General features: G+C 44.2%; 1 protein-coding gene across 1 annotated transcript; it reads left to right on the top strand.

Annotated features, from left to right (window-relative positions):
- Window positions 1–583: 583 nt before the first annotated feature.
- On the top strand, window positions 584–22975 carry DDX25 (DEAD-box helicase 25). Its single transcript, XM_083588648.1, has 13 exons — window positions 584–1020; window positions 3766–3810; window positions 4423–4483; window positions 8410–8472; window positions 8873–9008; window positions 11445–11537; window positions 13289–13391; window positions 15531–15645; window positions 17583–17760; window positions 19520–19757; window positions 20903–21065; window positions 21146–21334; window positions 22682–22975. Exons 1-13 carry the CDS (start codon window positions 595–597, stop codon window positions 22741–22743), a joined length of 1872 nt encoding a protein of 623 aa, XP_083444774.1. The 5' UTR covers window positions 584–594; the 3' UTR covers window positions 22744–22975.
- Window positions 22976–23296: the final 321 nt, after the last annotated feature.

Raw genomic sequence — 23296 nt, 5'->3', positions numbered from 1 at the left:
CTCCTTCTCAGAGGTCCACTATTTCTATATTTGCAATCCTTGTTTTGCTAATTTCATTTAATATCCTAATTTTCTGAGATTGTTAATTTGGGGTTTTCATCAGCTGTACGCCATAATCATCACAATTATAACAAATAAAGGCTTGACATATCTCACTTTGCATGTCATGAGTCTATCCCATATATTGCTATTGTTGTTTAGTTGGTCGTGTCCGACTCTTCGTGACCCCATGGACCAGAGCACGCCAGACACTGTCTTCCACTGCCTCCCACAGTTTGCTCAAAATCCCATATATTAGTTTCACCTTTTAAGTTGATTTGCTGAAATAAATGAACTTTTCCACGATATTCTAGTTTTTCGAGTTTCACCTGTATCTGACTTTTAGAAGACATCTGAAGGCGGCCCTGCTTAGGGAAGTTTTTTGTTTTTATCGCATTGTTAATATTCTGTTGGGAGACGCCCAGGGTAGATGGGGAAACGGGGTATAAATACATTCTTCATTATTATTATTTATTTATTATAAAAGCACAAAAAATACATCCCACTGAAGCTCCATGGGGCGGGGAGGGAACCTACACGCAAGGAAGTGCGAATATGCCTTTAAAACACATCTCTAACCAGATTAGAGAGCCCCGCCTCGGAGCAGAGATCAAACGGACGCGCGGGCGTTCTAGAACGCCCACGTGCACCTCAAACGACCCCCTTCGAACGCCCGTTTCTCCTCCACCTCCTCACTTTCCCTGTCTCCATGGCAACCCCGGCCCCGCCCCGCCGAGTATAAATATTTACCAGTTTCCCACCGCCCCCGCCCCTTTCCCTGCCTTCACGCGAGGCTCCCGCGTCTCAGGGCCTCGTGCTGCTGCGGCGACGCCTCGCACGGCCGGCGCATTGAGATTGCCCGGCGGGCGGATGGACCAGTGGGCAGAACGGCGGCTGGGCGAGATGTGGCCGAGGCGGAGCAGCTTGGGGAAGGGGCAGGAAGCGAATTCCCGCGGGGTCGCCGAATCTCTGCCTCAGAAAGTAAGGGAAGACGCCAGGGACTAGCGCCTTGAGTTCCTTTTAACTTCTCTCTCGTAACAGCTTCGAGCCCTCGTTCTTCCCCCTCCGCCTTTTTTTGCGTGTTCTGCCCCGCAGTCCTTCCTTCCTCCTCCTCCTCCTCTCTCTCATATGCTTGCTGGAGATGGAAGCCAAAGCTGACCCCCAATTTTATATAGGGGCTGGTTTGCTGCAGAGAACGAAGAGGGCTCTCTGCACACGCTCGAAGGTCCCTTTAAAAAAATTATTTCCTCACGTGTTAAGGCTGTGCTTCCTGCTAGCTCCCACAAAGAGCTCTTGTTGCAGGGTCAGGCCAAAAGGGCCATCTCAATTTGCGGGTTTTTAGGGACAGGCGTAGCTGACCTGTGTCATTAGCTCCGGTCATTTGCACACATACCTCAGTATTGTCTACACTGACTGGCAGCATGCTGCAGGGTTTCAGGCAGGGGACATTCCTAGCTTTACCTGCTCTACCACTGAATTATGGCTTTTTCTTCCAATTTGAAGTTGTTGGCATTATATATCAGATGTCGGGTTTTGGACACTGACCTGGAAGGGCATTTGTCCTAAAACGCAGGATATAACCCATATGTGTGTGTAAAAATAAGGTAAAGGACCCCTGGACCTTTAGCACCCAGCCCACCATCACTCTCCCCCCCCCCCAATGCATCAACTAGTTATGTGGCCCCTGAGCTAAGGAGATAAGTACCGGTAACTCTTCAACCTTTAGAAGACATCTGAAAGCAGCCCTGTATAGGGAAGTTCTTTAATGTTTTATTAGGTTTTTATATGTGTTGAAAGGAGCCCAGAATGGCTGGGGCAACCCAGCCAGGTGGGTGGGGTATAAATAATAAAAATATTATTATTTATAATAATAGGACATCTCTATTTTCATCGGGGAAATGTTGGAGGTTATGCAACCAGAAACCCAGTGGAAGTCACTAATTCTGCTGCTGTTTGCTTCCTAGCTACTGCTTGTTGTCTCTGAAGACTTGGCTTGGCTATGCTGATCAGTAGCTACTGACTAACCCAGGGTTAGGCAACCTAAGGCCCGTGGGCCGGATGCGGCCCAATCGCCTTCTCAATCCGGCCCGCAGACGGTCCAGGAATCAGCGTGTTTTTACATGAGTAGAATGTGTCCTTTTATTTTAATGCATCTCTGGATTATTTGTGGGGCATAGGAATTTAGTCTGGCGCCCCACATGGTCTGAGGGACAGTTGACCGGCCCACGGCTGAAAAAGGTTGCTGACCCCTGGACTAACCTATCATTTATTGGATTTATATCGTACCTTTTCCTCCAAAGAGCTCAAGGTGATGTTTAGGGAAGCTTTTAATGTTTAAAAGGTTACTGTATTTTAGTGTTCTGTTGGAAGCCGCCCAGAGTGGCTGGGGAAACCCAGCCAGATGGATGGGGCATAAATAATAATAATAATAATTATTATTATTATTATTATACATGGTTTTCCTATTTTATCCTTGCAAAACCTCAGTAAGGTAGGATATAGACCAAGAGACAGTGGCTGCTCCGAGGTCCCACAGTGAGCTTCATGGCTGTGTGCTGATTCGAACCCCTGTCACCGCCAGCACTTTGACTGCTGCATCATACTGGCTTCATGAAACTCCCACTCCTTATTCTCCTAGTCTAGCCTTTATAATGCCTGTTTTGTCTGTTCTTCCACCCCACCCACCTTACTGTACTTCTCTTTAAAAGAAGTATGCCCCACAGAGAGCCTCAAGGTCCATAAATAACACCCTAGTGGTCCCAGGCCCTAAGGAAGTTAGATTAGCTTCAACCAGAGCCAGGGCCTTTTCAACTCTGGCTCCGGCCTGGTGGAACGCTCTGTCTCATGAGACCAGGGCCCTGCAGGATCTGATTTCTTTCCGCAGGGTCTGTAAGACAGAGTTGTTCCGCCTGGCCTTTGCCTTGGAGCCAATTTGATTCCCTCCCCCTCTTTCTTTTTTCTTCTCCTTTCTCCTCCTGCGATGAGGCTACATTTTAATATTTTAATGTTTTAATGTTTCAATATTTTAATGTTGTATTTTAATTTTGTTTTTAAGTTGTATTCATTTGACTTATTTTTATTATTGCTTGTTAGCCGCCCTGAGCCCGGCCTTGGCTGGGGAGGGCGGGGTATAAATAAAAAAAATATATTATTATTATTATTATTATAAAAGATTTGCCGCAGTTCTTCATTCACGTTATTTTATTTATATCCTGCCTTGGGGGGGAGCAGTGATGGGAATTATTCGGCAGCACAAAATAATATATCAAATACAGTGGTACCTTCGTTCTTGAACTTAATCCGCTCAGGGAGTCTGTTCGACTCCTAAAACGGTTTGAAAACCAAGGTGCGGCTTCCGCTTGGCTGCAGGAGCTGCCTGCACTCAATTGGAAGCCACGTTGGACGTTCGGCTTCCGAAAAAAGTTTGCAAACCAGAACACTCACTCCTGGGTTTGCGGCGTTCGGGAGCCAATTTGTTTGGGAGCCAAGCCGTTTGAGTCCCAAGCTACCATTGTACATTTATAAAACATCATACCTAAGGCAAACAACACATTTCAGACTTGCTTGTTTACCCCCCTCCCCTTGTTGCATTTGGGGGGCTTATTTCTTTCTCTCCCCCCTCTCCCCGCTCCTCTCTAATGTTTTAAATGGCACTGAAATGGTCTTTTAACATGTGATGAGTTTGCTGTAGTTTTTACTGTTTCTTTCGATCTTTTGCTTTGGGAGGCGCCCAGAGAAGTCCTCACGGAGGCCCGTGGAGATCATCCCCAGGTAAGTGTGCATTGCAGCCCCTCTGGCCCAGTCTTTCCTTTGGCTTGCCTCTAGTATCACAGAATTATAGAGTTGGAAGGGACCCCAAGGGTGATCCACTATAATCCCTTGCAATGCAGAAATATGCAGGTGGCCCATATAGGGATTGAACCAGCGACCTTAACATTATCATACTCTAACCAGCTGAGCTCTAACCATCAATTCCTTCCCACACCTTAATCTAGAAACTTTTAGAAGTTTTAAACTGTTTGAGAAGGCTATTTTTAACTGCTTTTAGAGGCTTTGATTGTATTATTTTAAAATTGACTAAAATGTAAATTTAATAAATATTGTCTACCAGCCCCTCTCTGTTGCCCAAGACCTTTTATTTCTCACATTCCTCCTACACCTCCTTAACTTTTCCCTTGTTGCCTTTCCCCCATTTCACTATTTCCCCCACAAGTTTCCTTTGCAATGCTCCAAATTATTTAAAAGCCGTATGTCCTGACCCACCGTTAATTTTTCTTGCGTGTGTCTTGCCTGGGTGTGTCACAGGTTGGCTGTGCTAGACCAAAGAGTCTCAAAAAGCTTGTGATCTGTTTGGCTCATACTTGTAACCATTCCTTCTTCTAGCTGAATAGATCGTTATCCTGCGGGAAAAATCTTGGGTGTTTTCCGCATCGCCCTGTTTCAGGTAAGGAGATCCTTGAGGGTGCTTTGCTTGCATGCTTAGCGCAACAGGTTTGTTTTCTGATCTTACCTGCCCTAAATCTTTGGCCACAAATTTAAGTACGATGCTCCTGGTAGCATCTCCTGAAACATATCACATTGGAGGGAGTGTGGATGTGTTGCCTTAAAGTCAAAGAGCCTACCATCACTCATTGTAAGAGAAAGCAAGGTATGTTTCTTGATACAGATTTTTAAGCACATTGTCCAGAATGTTATACAGTGGTACCTCGGGTTAAGAACTTAATTCGTACTGGAGGTCCGTTCTTAACCTGAAACTGTTCTTAACCTGAGGTACCACTTTAGCTAATGGGGCCTCCCACTGCTGCCACGCCACCAGAGCACAATTTCTGTTCTCATCCTGAAGCAAAGTTCTTAACCCGAGGTACTATTTCTGGGTTAGCAGAGTCTGTAACCTGGAGCATCTGTAACCTGAAGCATCTGTAACCTGAGGTACCACTGTATGTTTATTTTCTATGTTCCGCTTCTCAGACATTTGTCTCCCAGAGTAGATCACCTCAAAAAAGTGACATAGCTTGTCATTGGTTTTTTTAAAAATAGGACATGGCACACAAATGAAGGGAAGTTGAGGGCAAAGGTTGTGGGATGTAATGTAAGCAGTCAAGTACAACACTTCCTGCTTGCCTAGAGTGGACACAGACAGGGGGATTTTGATCCAGCCAGTTGAACTTCCTGTTGCACCTGGGCTGGAGCATTACCAGGAATATACAGTCATACCTCGGGTTACAGACTCTTCAGGTTGCGTTTTTTTGGGTTATGGACCGCTGAAACCCGGAAGTACCGAAACAGGTTACTTCCGGGTGTCGGCGGTCGTGCATACACAGAAGCGTTAAATCGCGCTTTGCGCAGAAGCGCCAAATCGCAACCCAAGCATCCATTGTATTCCAATCTGAACAAAGCCAGATTGGATTGCTTAAGTAAAGAAATTCAAATGAATCTACCAACTAGTTTCCTGCTATATATTGAGGAATACACTCTGCTACTGGCTTACAAGCGTGAGTTAGGTATGCAACAACAGCAGCAAGAATACTTATTGCAAAGTATTGGAAGACACAAGAGCTACCCACCCTGGAAGAGTGGCAGATGAAGGTGACGGATTATATGGAATTGGCGGAAATGACTGGCAGAATCCGAGACCTGGGAGAAGAGCTGGTGGAAGAAGACTGGAAGAAATTTAAAGACTATCTTCAGAAATACTGCAAAATTAATGAATGTTAAAATGATGTTGGATTGAAAATAAGTGGCATTAGCAACAAAGTTAATAAGAATATGCAAAAATGAATTGATAATGGATGAAAATATAGAGTTATAATATGTCAAGATACAGAGTTAAGACAAATGAAAGAGGGTAAGGATTTGCTGATTTGATTATTTAAATGGGAATATAAAAAGGGGAGGTGTGAGGAGGCCAAGGAAATAAGCTAATGAGTTCAAAGTTACAAAAAAGGGATTTGTTTTTAATTCTTTTTTTAGCTATTTGTCTTTTGTCTTTTGTATTTTTATTCATCTTTTTTCTTTTTCATGTATTTATGTTCTTTTTTTGGTATCTTTTTCTTATTATATGACCTTTTTTCATTTTGTAAACTTATGTTTTTGTGAAACTTCAATAAATATCTTTAAAAAAAAAATACAAGCGTGAGTTAGGAAGGATACTATTAAATCAATATATCTTCTCCTAGTATCGACAACATTCCCACAAAGGTAGATGGTGGAGACAATTTTTTCAAGGCGAGACCCAAGTGGTGAACCATAAGTAGAGATGGAGGAGGAGAAATTTGGTTTGGTTGCAATTTTAATGCAATTGTAGCTAATTTGCACTTCTCGAAGCAAATACGTGAAGCAAAACACTGCTGTCCTTCAAAATGTGCACTTCTCCAGTTCACCAGATGCAGTTCTCCAAGAGAATGTGTGCAAAAATGTTTATATTAGGGGAGAGTGCATGCAAACAAACAAACAAACAAACAAATAAATAAATAAATACAGAATCATAGAACTGAAAAGTTGGAAGGGACCCTGAAGGTCATCTAGCCCAACCCCCTGCAATGCAGGGATCTCAACTAAAGCATCCATGTCAGATGGCCACCCAAACTCTGCTTAAAAACTTCCAATGAAAATAATACAGTAGTGAAATAATGTAGTAGTGAAAAGAATATAAAAATGCATAACTAGAGAAAAATCCACTAAAGAGCTTTTGAGTTTTCATTAGGACTTAAAAAAACGCAAGCTGATGCACTAATGCTGAGAACTGGAAGAGAAATGAGAAAAGGAGAGGATCTGAAATTGATAGAGCCGTCCCTTACCTATAAGCAGGCATTTTGTGTCTCGTTCAGCCTAGCCTGACCTCCCCTTTGTGGTGATGGGGCTTGGGTAGCAGGTGGTGCCTCGAGTTCTTTTGACCAATGGGTAGGGCCAGATGGTCCTGTCCCTTTGCTTCTGCAGCCCTAGGGCAATTGTTAGGTGGGGCAAAATGGTTCTTCATGGGAGGAAAGGAAAGCTGTTTCTCTGCCCAATAAATGGGACCAAAGGCAGAGGCTGCAGTATGCTTCACTTCAGCTCTGCATCTCTGCCCGCAATGCAAAAGCATCCCCAAAGTTCTCTCTCTCTCTCTCTCTCTCTCTCTCTCTCTCTCTCTCACACACACACACACACACAGTGCTTTTTTCACAAAAATTAAAAATGTTTAGGGGTACTCTCATTTTTACTCAAGAAAATTCATTTTATAGTTCAAATTGGGGAAAAATAAATACAGTAAATGGACAAAAGGCCGCCACCAGGGGTAGCCACGGAACTGATGATTCACTGTGCTAGAGAAGAAACTAATTTTAAAAAATGTTTTAGTTTCTTCTGTTAGATTCACAAAATGTTTAGGGGTAAGCTGTGTGTATGTATACATGTTTGTGTGTGTATACACACACACACACACACACACACACACTAATACCTCGGGTTACAGACACTTCAGGTTACAGATGCTTCAGGTTACAGTCTCTGCTAACCCAGAAATAGTACCTCGGGTTAAGAACTTTGCTTCAGGATGAGAACAGAAATCGTGCAGTGGTGGCAGCGGGAGGCCCCTTTAGCTAAAGTGGTACCTCAGATTAAGAACAGTTTCAGGTTAAGAATGGACCTCCGGAACGAATTAAGTTCTTAACTCGAGGTATCACTGTAATTAAATTTTCTGTTTTACGTATTAGACTATTCATTTATACAACCTTAAAATATCCATGACTTCCCTTCTTCTTTTTCCATGGTTCATTTTACATAGCATATTTTATATAAACTAAGCCATTCAGTATTCCATTATTACTTCCATCGAAACTTATTTACACTGTTGAATTTATCTTAATGCTGCCAACCTTTTCAAGCGTGCACAATTCCCCTCCCCATATATTCAATAAATATTTTCCAATCTTCTTTCAACAAATGTTCTTCTTGTTCTCTTAGTCTATACGTTAGGTCTGCAAGCTGCGCATATCACATCAGTTTAAGTTGCCATTCTTCTTTAGTTTAAGGTTACCAGATTTTTTTTAATGAATCCGGGGACACTTTTCAACTTCAGTAGGAATGATAGGATTTTGTATGGGGACTGATTTGTAAATCCGGGGGCTGCCCCCAGGAAACAGGGACATCTGTTAACCTTACTTTAGTTGGGACTCGCTCGTTTTCCATTTTGGGGCTAAGTAAACACGGGCCGCCCCCAAAGTTCTGATATGATGCGTGTTGTCTGATAAGGCAAACTTTTAGCCAGCTAGCTATATGCACTTGTGACTTGGAATGTTTCTTTGCTATATTTTCTGCAAGGCGCTAGTTTGTGGTGCCTTTAATTAAAAACATGTAGGCCAATTGTCTAACGTTCTGAAAACTTTTTTAAAGAGAGCAGCGAAGGGAAGAGCGATGCAGATATGAAAAAGTTTGAGGATGATGATTGCGACCGAGGTAAGATGACAGGCAGTTACTAGCTGTCGCCCTTCTTAAAAATTGTGGTAGTAACCCTGAGCTTCCGACTGCTTGCAGGGAGACACATGATTGAGTATTCCTCCATACCAAAAATACCCCCAAACATCTCACTGCCTATAGAAATGTGTAAGGAAGAAGGCTAAGCTAGAGGCTTTCTTCCTGACATTCCATTTCTCTGTCTGCAGAGATTTTTGTGAATGGATGAGCATTCAGTTGCATAAACCCTTTTGTGTCTCTTTAGTTTTTATTGTTTTCATATTGAATGTTGTCAGCTGCATGGGTTGCCTGTATTAATCAAGAAACTATACAGTATACTAAATTTATATTGTGTAAATTTAGTAAATAAATAACTGATGCCTTTTTTCTTCACGCAACACAGTACCTGCAGCAGAAACTTCTCTCTTAAACAAGCTGATTAGAAAATCTTTAGTGGAGTCCTACCATCATGTAGAGGTTTTACAGCGTGATCCCAGCTCACCGCTGTTTTCCGTGAAAACCTTTGAGGAACTGCATTTGTGAGTATCTAGAATCAATTGACGTTTGCATTTTGTTCGTAAGTTTTGTTCACTCAGTGACTGCTCTTCTCCGGGCTGTGGGTCTACTCGAAATGGATAATTATATATCAGAAACTGAATCAGCCTGTGCCCGCTCACCAGAAAGTGCTCATCCACCCTGTGGTCTGATGCTCATTATGGGTTTTGCATTTCCCAGAGCTCAGGTTCAGATCCTGCATTTCGCAAAAGCTCGTTTGGTTTACGAACCTAATGTGCTGCATTTCAGTATGAGTCCATTGTCTTCTATTCCTATTGACCTTGCTCTTGGTTTCAGAGCGCCATTTGCTTCCATTGCACTTCTTATCCTTCCTTAGAGCTATGTTGACTTTTTCTGGATTGTAGCCTTGGTGAAATATTTAGATGTGCTCTGGTCTGAGGCACAAGTCGTAGATTGTGGTTCGAGGACCCGACCTCCGCTTGGAGGAATAAAGGCACGTGGACACAGTGTATAAGGTTAATGGGCTAGAAAAGGCCACAACTTTATTGATTACAGCAAGTGAGAGGTATTGGCTTAGGTATTGGACCAACAGCAAATTTTGACTCCACCCACTCGGAGAGGGGTGAGTCTGACTGGGGTTAACCACCAGTAGGGGATCCTGTTGATGCTAATACAACTATAAGCTCTTCCCTGATGTTACCGAGGGTCGTGCCATGGCCCCCCGCCACACAGGCATCGGACAGGATCCACAACCGCCGGATTCCTTTAACGGAATACCCAAATTTGAAGGGGTAGGCGATGCCCACACCTTGCCCTTCCACACACCAACAACACATTTCAATGCCTAACCACCAAATACCAAGAAAGTTGAGACGATTGCTATGAGGTAGGCGAAAAAAACCAAAAGGCCGGTGCCAATTTGCCAGTTGGAAAAAATTACTACCAGGCCCCCTGGGCAACCAGGGCGACCAACCATGGGTCCATAGCAAGGTCAAGCGAGAAGCTACGCACTAAAGGGAGTGGTGGGTGGGTGACTCGCGGTGAAAAGGTGAAGAAATGGGCGGAATGGCTGGCGTGGCTGCATCTTGAACAGCAAACCACGCCCCCACCAAGCCGCCCGGTTGGGTGCTCAACTGGGGGTGTGGCGCGCCAGCCATGTGAGTGGGGCAGGGGGCATAACGACCCCGGCGTGACATGGGAATCGGGTCCGGCCCACAACACCTCCCCTCCAGAAGGAGGAGAGGCCCTGTAAAAACACAACAGAGTGGCTGGGGCTGACGCCTTTCAAACCAGTAATTTCACAGGAAGCTGCCTTATACTGAATCGGACCAACTTACACTGGTCCATCTGTCTCAGTAATGTCTACACTGACTTGGCAGCAGCTCTCCCGAGTTTCAGGTAGAAGTCTCTCCCCTGCCTGCAGAAGCTAGGGATTGACCTTCTGCTTGCATGTGCTGTACCACTGAGCTATAGAAAATGCATTATTGAGGAATATTTCCTGATAACCAATGCTTAAGTTAGACAAGGGAAAGTTTGAGAATGGTGGGTCTGAAAATTACACTCCAGATCATGGACTTTTGGGAGCTAGCTGACCTGATCGGAAGAGTCCGCAACCAGAAAGAGGAGGAGTACCAGGAAGAATGGATGAAATTCAAAGACTATTTAGCTAAATATGCTAAGATAACTTAAATAGAAATACTTGCAAGTACCAGATTGGCTTAGGATTTAAATATGTGATGTTATAGAATATTATTTTTAATGTTAATATGAAAAGAAAGAAAGCTGTTACTCGACTAAGTAAATTTTATGAGAAATTAGTTTTGGAAAACTGTTACAATGATATACATTGAAACTCAGCTAGGGGGATTCGAGGAAGTCACCTAATAATGTTAACAAAAGTGGAATTATTACAGTTAGGATTTATGTTTCTTTGTTTATGTTTGTTATAAATTTGGAAAACGAATAATTTTTTGTGGAAAAAAGAAGAAAATTACACTCCTAATACTTAAGAAATGTTGGGATAGACCTGCGATATGCTGTTCTATGGGCCTCTTGCTGTTATTAATAAGCCACTTTTTGCACTAGCTGACTCCTCTTAGAAGGGGTTGATGGGAACGCAACATCTTTGTAGCAGGCTGTTATTCTGGTTTTCAGGGCTTTTCATTTTGCTACCGCCCAATTCTATTGGTTCGAGACCAAATCATATAGTTTATCTTGACGTCATTTTGTGTGAAAATGAGCCCAGCGATTTGCAATGTGTTCTGCCATCTATCCAAATTTCTCAGTTATGGCAACTCTTGATTCTCTAAAATCATGACGGCTATTCCTTTTAAAGTCCACAGCAGTACATGGAGGTCAGGGGATCTTATTTACCAGACTGCTAGCATCCTCCAGTTTCACTCAGAAGTACCTGAGCTGCTTACGTGTAAAACTGTTAACTTTTATTCTCATCTTAACAGGAAAGATGAACTCTTGCAAGGCATCTATGCCATGGGCTTTAACAGACCTTCCAAGATTCAAGAAACAGCACTTCCAATGATGTTAGCTGACCCGTGAGTTGGTTTCAAACAAATTGAAAGATATTCTTTGTGTTGCAGCCAGCATGGGACACAGTTGTGCCAATTAGCCAGCGAGCTGTTGAGCTAATTCATGTTAGATTTCTTGTAGACGCTGAAGTTTCATCTACATAGAATGGGTAACATAACTTCTGTCCCCAACTGACACACAGGTTTAGGGAAGGGATATTTCCCCTCTGATTACTATTCTGTTGCCTAATAGTTTTTGCATCCCGTTATCAAACGAAAATCCGGATAAAGATACCTTTTCAGTCTGGTTATCAACCACCTTTGAAATCAGAATTTTTTGTTCTGGTTGATCTGTTCTTTAGAAGGTTGTCAGTCACTGTTTTCTGTTCTTTTCAACCTCCTTATTCCCAGTTCATGTGCTTAAAAGACTCGTTCTCCCAATGAAACTTGAAGTATAAAATATTATTAACACTCTGAAAAGCAAATCCCAAAAGTTTGCTAAACCATACTTCCATGTAAAACATTCTTCCCACTATGCCTTTTGTGTGCCTCTGAAGTATCCTTGTTGTATCTGAAGAAGTGTGCATGCACACGAAAGCTCATACCAATAGCAAACTTGGTCTCTAAGGTGTAGGGACGCGGGTGGCGCTGTGGGTTAAGCCACAGAGCCTACGACTTGCCGATCAGAAGGTCGGCCGTTCGAATCCCCACAACGGGGTGAGCTCCCGTTGCTCGGTCACTGCTCCTGCCAACCTAGCAGTTCGAAAGCACGTCAAAGTGCAAGTAGATAAATAGCTGTTACGGGCGGCGTTTGGTTCTGTTTTTATGCTGCAATGTATTCACATTTATGTTTTAAATATTCTGCAAGTCTGCTGGAGACTCTTTAGTGAACAAGGGAAGAAGACATCTAATAAATAATAGTAATAGCCTAATGCTAAAGTGAAAAGGAAAGGGACGCGCGGGTGGCGCTGTGGGTTAAACCACAGAGCCTAGGACTTGCAGATCAGAAGGTCGGTGGTTCGAATCCCCGCGACGGGGTGAGCTCCCGTTGCTTGGTCCCTGCTCCTGCCAACCTAGCAGTTTGAAAGCACGTCAAAGTGCAAGTAGATAAATAGGTACCGCTCCGGCGGGAAGGTAAATGGTGTTTCCGTGCGCTGCTCTGGTTCTCCAGGAGTTGCTTAGTCATGCTGGCCACATGACCCGGAAGCTGTACGCCGGCTCCCTCGGCCAATAAAGCGAGATGAGCGCCGCGACCCCAGAGTCGGCCATGACTGGACCTAATGGTCAGGGGTCCCTTTACCTTTAAAGTGAAAAGGAAACATGGCCTGGGGTCCCTTTACCTTTACCTTTAAGGTGCTACTGGAAGGGATTTTTTAATTTTGTTTTGACTACGGCAGAACAACATGGCTATCTATCTGCAACTTGTTTCAGTTACACATATCCTTCCTCATTATTATTTCGTTGAAACAGAAACACTCCTTAGGACCCCCGGCTTATTAACTCTGTAGCCCAAAAGCTGGGATCCCCTCCAAGCCTGTGCCAAAGTTTCGCAGCCGTTTTGCGACAAAAACGCCACATTTTGCTGCGCCCCCCAAACTGAGTAATTGATACATCAACTTGGGGCTCGAAGTTAACGGCCAAAATTCCAACAGTGAGTCACTTCAAACCGGTGCCAAAGTTTGGTGATAGTTTTGCAGCACTCCACAAACTTGAGAAGCCCAGACCATTGGATTATTGTTGTCTGTCTGCATTAATCCCAGCTTGATTCTCTGTTTCAGACCCCAAAATCTTATCGCACAAAGTCAGTCGGGGACAGGCAAAACAGCTGCTTTTGTTCTGGCTATGCTGAGCAGAGTGAACCCACAGGACAGATTTCCACAGGTAAAATAAACTCCGCGATACAGCCTCTGGCTGCAGAGTCATCCTCAGTTCACTAACGGCAACAAGAAATTGAAATATTTGCTATTAACCTGAGTAAGGGCTGCTTCCCTGGGTTTTGTGCCTTTTCTGTCTGGTCCACTGCTTCTGTAGAACAGCCGTTTTCAATGCTGGGAGTTTCCTAAAAACCTGGAAGCTGGCTGGCGGAAGCAAACTGCCGTAAAATTGACACACAGACTAATCTTGCACAAGTGGAATTAAGCCTCAACATGGTAACAAAGTAATGTTGGCACCAGGGTGGATTTTATGTAAATCAAATCAATTTAAATCACGATTTAAATCACTAGACAGTAAGACTTGATTTAAATTACTGGTCAGTAAGACTTGATTTAAATCACTTTTTTTACAGAAAGACTCATTCTTCCTGGTATAATCTTAATATTTACAACCAGGTTTCATTTTTGGAATAATAACTTTTCAGAGTAGTTTTTACAGTTATATCAAATATTACTGATTTGGTTATACTATTAGAAATACAGTGGTAGATAATTATGAAATTATTGTGAGGTTTAATAAGTTAACTGTTTATATTTGGGCAACTTTTCTGCTGTACTTTATTGGAAGGAGGAAAAATAATCATTTCCTTAATAACAATTTCAACAATTTATTTAACTAAAACAATAACAATAACATTATAGCATATGTATCCATTTTATTTTAAAAATCCGATTTAAATAAAAAAAATCCAATTTTTTGATTATTGTTTTTTAAAAAAACCATTGATTTTTATCCACCCGGGTTGGCACAATCATCAAGCAACCATCCCACTGTGATCATCCGTGCTCGTAGCTGTGACATACTGCATAGGGAAGGGACATTTAACCAGGTTTTTTAAAAAATAAATAAATCCCATGATTCATTTGCTTAAAATCACTTTTAACTTTTGTGCTGATGCACTTAAAAAAACCCAAAAAACCCAGTGCCATTGTGTGATTGCTTCAGCTTTCAAAAGTGCAAGACAAAAACTAACACGTTGATAAACTTGCACTGAACGGAACTTCTGTTTGCTCTAAAACACTTTTTCATGTGGGTGCTAAATTGAGCAGATATTTCCATTTTTAAAAACAGGCAGAGAAGCCCAAACCCAAAGATAGATTAAAAAGAATATGCTAAAATGAAACCAGCCATAAAGGAGCATGGTCAAAACTGTAGCTTATTTAAAAAGGCAGAAGACTAGTACTGAGGCGATCAACATCCAGTGGCGATTGCACTTATTCTCCCTTCCTTTTAAAATAAAAACAAGGTTTTCTGCAGTTTGATAAAAGATAGGAGGAGCTTAAGGGAAACAGGAGAGCAGTGCTTTCAGGACTGTGTTGTGTAGATGCCCCATAAAAAGTAAATGAACAAATTGTATCTATTCCACATCTTTTCAGTGCCAGATAAAAGCTTCTCTTTCTCCGCAGGCTGTAAGGTGATGTTGTTAGGTAGCTAGTGTGCTGCCAAAACCTTCCTGTGGCTGTTACGGGTGGCGTTTGGTTCTGTTTTTATGCTGCAATGTATTCACATTTATGTTTTAAATATTCTGCAAGTCTGCTGGAGACTCTTTAGTGAACAAGGGAAGAAGACATCTAATAAATAATAGTAATAGCCTAATGCTAAAGTGAAAAGGAAAGGGACGCGCGGGTGCCGCTGTGGGTTAAACCACAGAGCCTAGGACTTGCAGATCAGAAGGTCGGTGGTTCGAATCCCCGCGACGGGGTGAGCTCCCGTTGCTTGGTCCCTGCTCCTGCCAACCTAGCAGTTCGAAAGCACGTCAAAGTGCAAGTAGATAAATAGGTACCGCTCCGGCGGGAAGGTAAACGGTGTTTCCGTGCGCTGCTCTGGTTCTCCAGGAGCTGCTTAGTCATGCTGGCCACATGACCTGGAAGCTGTATGCCGGCTCCCTCGGCCAATAAAGCGAGATGAGTGCCGCAACCCCAGAGTCGGCCATGACTGGACCTAATGGTCAGGGGTCCCTTTACCTTTAAAGTGAAAAGGAAACATGGCCTGCATGTCATATTGGGAAAGCACTGCACCATTTCTGAAGGCTAAACTGACCTCCATCTTTCTGTTTCCTTCTCCCTCTGTTGCCTCCTCCCAAAGTGTCTCTGCTTGTCTCCCACCTTCGAACTGGCATTGCAGACGGGGCGAGTGATTGAGAAGATGGGAAAGTTTTGCGTCAACATAAAGGTTGCGTTTGCCATTCGAGGGAACAGACGTAAGGCGCTCTCTTGTTGCGTTTTTTTCTGCCTACGTTTGTCTTGCTGCCTAACGCTTTTGTCAGAAGTACTTTTGTTATAAAATCCAGATGTTACAGAGCACCACCCACCCACCCCCAAAGCTGTTGTTGCCGTGAAATGCATACTAAATATTGCATGCCTTTCGTAGATTAGATTCGGCGGCAGCTTCCATCTTTGGTAGCAGTCCTTTGTCATTAGGTGAATGAAATATACTTGGAGTCGAGTGTGGATTTCATGCTCTTTATTCAGCTCATAGTAGCGAGGAATAGAAGTTTCCCCAAACTGTCTGCTTTATATACATTATTTACACAATGGGCCCCACATGATTGGCTAATTCCGGGATTCTCCTGTAGGCCAATCAGACTGCTGCATTCTGGATCCTATTGTTCTAGGACCAATCAGACTGCTGCATTCTGGATCCTGTTGTTCTAGGACCAATCAGACTGCTGCATTCTGGATCCTATTGTTCTAGGACCAATCAGACTGCTGCATTCTGAATCCTATTCAACTCAGTACATAACAGTGAACTAAGTATCCACCTTTTCAATTTGCTTCCTCCGTTAAAAAAAAAGATTTCTAACTTACCAAGATGTTTATGCCATGAAACAGCTCCCCCCCTTCAACCACCACTCTAGAATTGAGTGTAAACCAGGGTTGCCAGTGTTGTTTCCCGCAGATGTTGTTGGGCTGTAGCACCCATCAGCCTCATGGATCGCAGCCATTGTAGCAGATGATGGGAGTTGAAGCCCCAACAGCTTTTGGATGGCATCATGCTGGTTATCCCTTGTCTTGGCTGCTGTGTCCGGACTCAACGGCGTGCGTCCTTCTTGCCCCTCCCTAAATTTTTAAACCTGGTTTCTCTGCTCCTATGGCGGGGTTTTCCTGGAAGAGTGTGTTCCAGCTGGGCACGTTAACAGGGCATTTGTTTATGGCTTGCATGTACTGCTTAAGTGGGGCACTGGTGGCGCTGTGGTCTAAACCACTGAGCCTCTTGGGCTTGCCAGTCGGAAGGTCGACGGTTCAAATTCCCACAATGGGGTGAGCTCCCATTGCTCTGTCCCAGCTCCTGCCAACCTAGCAGTTCGAAAGCACGCCAGTGCAAGCAGATAAATAGGTACCGCTGCGGCAGGAAGGTAAACAGCGTTTCTGTGTGCTCTGGTTTCCGTCACGGTGTTCCGTTGTGCCAGAAGTGGTTTAGTCCTGCTGGCCACATGACCCAGAAAGCTGTCTGTGGACAAACACTAGCTCCCTCGGCCTGAAAACAAGATGAGCACCGCAACCCTATAGTCGCCTTTGGCTGTACTTAACCGTCCAGGGCTCCTTTACCTTTTACTGCTTAAGTAAAGTGGAGAAAGAACTGCAGGGGATATACCTCCATGTTACTTCTTGGCACTTGGTCTTCTGCAAAATGATGGAGATCCTTTAAGCCAGAAATGGGCAGGGGGGACACCTGTAGCCTTCCAGATCTTGTCGGACTCCAACTCCCATCAGCCCCAGCTAGCATCCAGGAGGACAGTACTAGCAGTTGGACAGCCCTGTCTCTGATTTAAGCCTCAGGCCAAGCTTGTGCAATTGCAGTAAGCATATCAACATCAGTTTCATATATTTAGCCCTGGCTCTTGTGCTTATTGTAATTGTAAGTGTGTCGAAGAGCCGGGAGTGCATCTTGCAGCCTTGCACCGGACACAACGTCCACACACACTGGTTACCTGTTCACTTGTTCCTCCCCCCCCCCCCCAATTGCACGTGGTTAACAAGCTGCAGGTTTGGGAGCCAAGGCTAGCACCGTGATAACAAGAAGGGGGGAAACAGCAGCTGTTATTCTCCAAAAATTAATTGCAATAACCCCAAATCTTTTTAGTTTAGCAAATGTGCACTGGTTGACGTAGCAAAAGTAACTCAATGTCTCTCCCAGTTCCAAGAGGGACTGTAGTGGAAGAACAGATAGTAATTGGAACCCCAGGAACTCTGCTAGATTGGTGTTTCAAGCTAAACTTGTTGAATCCGAAGAAGATCAAAGTATGTGTGCTGGATGAAGCAGATGTCATGATCGACAAACAGAATTACTCAGACCAGAGTGTCCGAATTCAGAGGTAAACGTGTGTTTGTTTGTTTTTTTGGTAAGATAGATCTTGGAGAAGTAACTTACTTCTTGCTGAAAGTCCTGCATGTAGAACTTTTCTAGACATGCTCATCCCTGTTGGAGCATCTTGGAAGGTTTTTAACCACTTAATTTGTATTGATAGAATTTGCTTTTCCACTAATTTATTATTACTTTGGAGAAGGCATGCCCTATTGAAGACTTGTCTGTGCCGAAAGCGGCTTCAAATGTAGACCTAAGGGCTTTTGTACTGTCATATTGCTGCCATGTAGAAACAATAGCATTCTCACCTTCTTGTACATGCGGAAGATTATTATTAACATCCTAAGTTCCCTGTGTGGGTTACAACAATTTAAAAATACAATATTAAAAACAGTTTAAAACCAATGACCGTCGCAAGAATAGGATGGGACCTAAAAATATTTACCTCAGGTGTCAAAAAGGCCAAGGTAAAGAGGTGCTTCTTCAGTATACGATGGAAGCTGTACAATGCCACCATTGCACAAATCAGTCTCATCATTTGACCCTCATGTCCCTACACTGGCTTCCTGTCTGCTCAACACAAGCTCCTTGTCCCTGACTTGAGAGCCTCCCTGCCTCCCTTTCTGCTTTTATATCCTGATAATGTTTCCGCATGTGTCCTCTGCTTATCCATCTCCTCTCTCAAAGCCTTTGCCCTTTCTCAAGCCTTCTGGTGTCCCTCCTTTCCTGCCCCTAGTGTCCTAGGATGCCTCTCAACAAACCCTAAGCATTTGCAACTGAAACAGTCACCTCTGCCCTTCCTCTGTTCTTCCCCCGTGCTGTAAGCTCCTGGGCAGAGAGCTTTCCCCTTGTGTTCTGCAAAGCACCATGTACCTGGATGTTTAAGAAGAAACCCCCCCCCCCTGTGATTTGGCTTTTATAATTGGTCTGTTACCAGGTTGGAAGACACATAGGTAGGCAGTCTTTTTCCAGGTTCATGGAAGTGCCTGAGAGATGTTTGATCAAGACCATATTAATTGTAAATACTTCTATCTAGGAACGGAGTCTGTGGAATATGGTGCCAGGGGAGAAATTTGAGGGAGGCAGACAGGCAAAGACAACCTCAGAGCCTGCTCCCTTCCCCTCCTCCCAAGTCCCAAGAAATTTGTATCACTGCCCTCTTAGAAGAAACATCTTTCAGTGGGGCTGGTGCTTTGGTTTTTCGTATATGTGGATCTGGCCTGTATATTACATGTGTTATATATATATAAAAATAGCTGATTTGAATTCTCTAGTTAAAAACTGAGAGGTAAACCTACTTATTAGGAATGAGTAGAAATACACTGCAAAGTCTCCCTTCTTACCTGGTAACAAGTGAGAATGAAGAGGGTTAGATGCTGCCTTCTACCAAGGCAGGCAATTGGTCATGAAGCTCAGCTGACTAAGCTGTGGGCCTCAAGGCTTTCAGGCAGGAGTCTTTCCCAACCCTTCCTGAAGATTGAACCTCGTATGTTCTGCATGCAAAGCACAAGCTGCATCGCTAGGCCACAGCTGCTCCCCAGTGTGTTCAGTTCTAACAGGTAGGCAATCTTTGGCCTGCCTGATGTTTGCCAAACTCCCATCATCCCTGCCCATTGGCTGTGCATGCTGGGCTGATGGGAGCTGTAGTTTGGCAACAGCTGGAGGGCCCCAGGTCCCCCAAACCTGATTTATAAAGAGGCAAAAGATTCGTGGCCATGATTTCTCTTGAGAATGAAATGCAGGCTGCTTTTTGTTTTTCTTCCTTCCAGAGCTTTAGACCCTGGTTGTCAGATGCTTCTCTTTTCCGCCACCTTTGAAGACCCTGTGCTGCTCTTTGCCCAGCGCATCGTCCCCGAACCCAACATTATTAAGCTCCGCCGAGAGGAGCTGACCCTGAACAATATCAGGCAGTACTACTTTGAGTGTGAGAACAAGGAGGACAAATATAAAGCCCTGTGCAATATCTATGGCAGCATCACAGTCGGCCAAGCGATCATCTTTTGTCAGGTAAGGCGCCCCTGCAACATCGAGGTAACCTGGGGCCCCAGAAAACGTCTGGAGAATATATTTGGGGTGAGGAGGAATGGTGGGCCCATGGTCTTGGGATGAAAATTTGCTGACTTCCAAACCAGTCTTCCTAGTCAGATACGGCCTTACTAGTCAGTTACAGGTGGTGACCATTTTGTGCAGGGGTTCATTCCTGGACCCTGCGCCCGTCGACACAGCACACATCAGCCAGTCCCATCCTGCCCTCCTGCAGGTCCAAAAGGACCGTGCGTCGGCAGCCACGCTTCAATTGGACTAGTGCAAAACGGTTGCCACCTGTACTTTGGGGGGTCCAGAGTGGGAGGGTAAATGACTCAGGACTGCAATATGTCAAGGACCGCCTCTTTCCATATGAACCTACCTGGACCCTGAGATCATCTTCTGAGGCCCTCCTTCGCGTACCGCCGCCTCGAGAGGTCCAGAGGGTGGCAACACGAGAACAGGCCTTCTCTGCAGTGGCTCCTCATCTGTGGAATGCTCTCCCCAGAAAGGTTTGCCTGGTACCTTCATTATACACTTTTAGGCACCAGGAAAAAGCATTCCTTTTAAACCAGGCCTTTGGTTGATCTGATTTACATCCTATGCCCTTTTAAAATGTGTTTTTTTGTGGGGGACTATTGGGTTTTTATTATGTATTTTGTGGTTTTATATCTTGATTTTATTCTGTGAACCGCCCTGAGACCCCCGGGTATAGGACGGTATATAAATTCAATTAATAATAATACAGTGGTACCTTGGTTTAAGAACAGCTTAGTTTATGAACAACTTGGATTAAGAACGCTGCAAACCCGGAAGTAGGCGTTTTGGTTTGTGAACTTTGCCTTGGAAGCAGAGCATGTTTCGCTTCCTGTTGAGTGTGTTCCATTTGTAAACTGAGTCCCCCGCTGCTGTGGGAAAGCACGCCTTGGTTTAAGAACGCTTTGATTTAAGAATGGACTTCTGGAATGGATTAAGTTCATAAACCAAGGTACCACTGTAATAATAAATATAAATGGTTCAAAGCTAAATTCCTAAAAGCTGGACCTGCCAGAACAGAAATGTCGGTGTCATTGCAGGGAAGGCCATGACCTTGTATGTCTCTTTTTTTCCCTGTGTTCCTTTGGCAGACTCGTAAAAATGCCAAATGGCTTCACTGGGCTCTGTCGAACGATGGGCACCAAGTATCCCTGTTGAGTGGGGAGCTCTCTGTCGAAGAGCGTGCAGACGTGATCCAGAAGTTTCGCGATGGGAAAGATAAAGTCCTCATCACAACCAACGTCTGCGCCAGAGGTAATGACTTGGACGAGCAAAAGCGAGGTGGGAACTTGCTCCTTCAGCAGGAAGTGACCTTGTTTTGTGTCGCCTCGTAGGCATCGACGTGAAGCAGGTCACGATCGTTGTCAACTTTAGCCTGCCTACGACGACGCCCTGGCTACCGGACTACGAGACCTACCTGCACCGCATAGGCCGAGCAGGTCGCTTTGGAAAGAAGGGTCTGGCGTTCAATATGGTCGAAAGGCATAATCTACCGCTTGTCTATGCAATTCAAGACCACTTCAGTGAGCATGATACTTTCATGTGACTTAATAGTGCAGAAAGTTAGACATCGGGTTAGGGTAATTGGGGTTTGAATCTCTGCTCAGAAACATGCTCACTGGGTTTTAGCCTCTGAATTAGCTATAATTGGGAATTAAAAAGGTTGCACAGCAAAGAGAGAGAGAGAGAGAGAGAGGCTGAATTATAGTTGGACATTTTTCCTGCCAGAAATGACTTGGTCTATTGCCTAGACAAATAACAGCATTTTAAAATAATTAAACTTTCAACATAGCAACAGAACTACATTTTTAACCATTTGATACATACACGTATTAACAAGACCAAATTCTTTATTGCATGCATCACATGCCTTTTCTTCAGGATGGTTAAGGTAGTTACTCGTTTTTATTTATTCAAAAGCATTTATAAGCTGCCTAATAATTAAAAAGGGATGCGGGTGGCGCTGTGGGTTAAACCACAGAGCCTAGGACTTGCCGATCAGAAGGTCGGCGGTTTGAATCCCCGTGACTGGGTGAGCTCCCGTTGCTCGGTCCCTGCTCCTGCCAACCTAGCAGTTCAAAAGCACGTCAAAGTGCAAGTAGATAAACAGGTACCGCTCCGGCGGGAAGGTAAACGGTGTTTCCGTGCGCTGCTCTGGTTCGCCAGAAGTGGCTTAGTCATGCTGGCCACATGACCTGGAAGCTGTACGCCAGCTCCTTCGGCCAATAAAGTGAGATGAGCGCTGCAACCCCAGAGTCGGCCACGACTGGACCTAATGGTCAGGGGTCCCTTTACCTTTACCTAATAATTTTAAAAAGTAAAACTTTCAGCAGTGTACAATATAAAAATAGTTCAGTATCATTAAAACAAAAATACAGCCTGGAATCAATAACAGGGTACTATACATGGCTGTCCCCTTTTTGCACACAACAACCTTGCGAGAGGCAGGAAAGACCACAAAATGGTGTCTGGCCTGCTTCGCTTTGGTTAGGAGGCAGGCTCACATTGCTTCCCAGGGAGCTTCATAGCTGCTTGGCGGCCTGAAATGTCCTGGTCCAACACCCTAACCTAATGAGTCCTCAAGCTGGCTGATTTCATGGGTTGAGAATATTAGGAGACAATTCTGCATAGTTGCCTTTTTCTTTCCACGCCAGATATTTTCTCAGACAAAGGTTGCCTTTAGAAGTGTCCCAGCCGTATCACAAGCATCTGTTGATCTCTCTGTCCACCGTGTGGAATTCTTGCGAGTCAGAGAGGAGAACAGGCCCAGAGTATTAGTCGCCCTCCCTGTGACCAGTGGCTTGTGAAGGATTGAGTTCTTCTTTCTGCATTGGGATCCTCCTTCTAGCAAAAATGTCTTTCCTTTTCAGAAACTACCATCAAGTGCCTTGATCCAGAGGATATGGAAGCACTGGAAAAAATAGACGACTGAATTCTTCTACGGCTTGAAGGGGAAAGGGTGGCTTTCCGGAATACAGCTGGGCTCAATCTCCCAATTTTCCCTAGCCTGCATGGCCAGGAGCAAGGGATGGTGGGAGCTGGAGTCGAGCACGTTTGGAGGGCCCCGGGTTACCCATCCTAGAGAGTTCTGTAATGTTAAACCATTTTTCAGACGATGCTGATATTTTGTCAGAATAATAATAATAATTAAAAAACAAAACTCATTACTTGCCCTTGGTTTTCTTTTGCTTGCGCCAACTATTAAGACGCATCAGATGTCTTGTGTGTTTGGAAGAGCTATCCCTGAGTGCCTTTAACACTGCCTCCAGGCCACGTATGTGCCCTTTGACGCTGTTATAGATATGAACTGCTGTGATTTGTGATCTCCCTTGAGAGAAATGGGCTCTCACTTAGGGATACAGCCTGCACGTGATATAATTCCATCCCCCAATTCAGTCTGTAGCTCTCGTAGTGCCAAGTGCTCAGATCTTTGCGTATAATAAAATGGACTCCTTGAGTGCTTCCCAATATGCAATATTAATTTG

This window comes from Podarcis filfolensis (genome assembly GCF_964270895.1).
Source record: "Podarcis filfolensis genome assembly, chromosome: 15".
NCBI classification, from domain to species: Eukaryota; Metazoa; Chordata; class Lepidosauria; order Squamata; family Lacertidae; genus Podarcis; species Podarcis filfolensis.
This window is presented reverse-complemented; position numbering and strand designations above follow the sequence as displayed.

Bases quoted from the DNA above. Each gene is read 5' to 3' on its own strand.
- DDX25 (XM_083588648.1), top strand. From the start codon at position 595: ATGCCTTTAAAACACATCTCTAACCAGATTAGAGAGCCCCGCCTCGGA. The intron at 19,758-20,902 runs GTAAGGCGCCCC...TTCCTTTGGCAG, and splicing joins AAGCGATCATCTTTTGTCAG to ACTCGTAAAAATGCCAAATG. The intron at 21,335-22,681 runs GTGAGCATGATA...TTTCCTTTTCAG, and splicing joins TGCAATTCAAGACCACTTCA to AAACTACCATCAAGTGCCTT.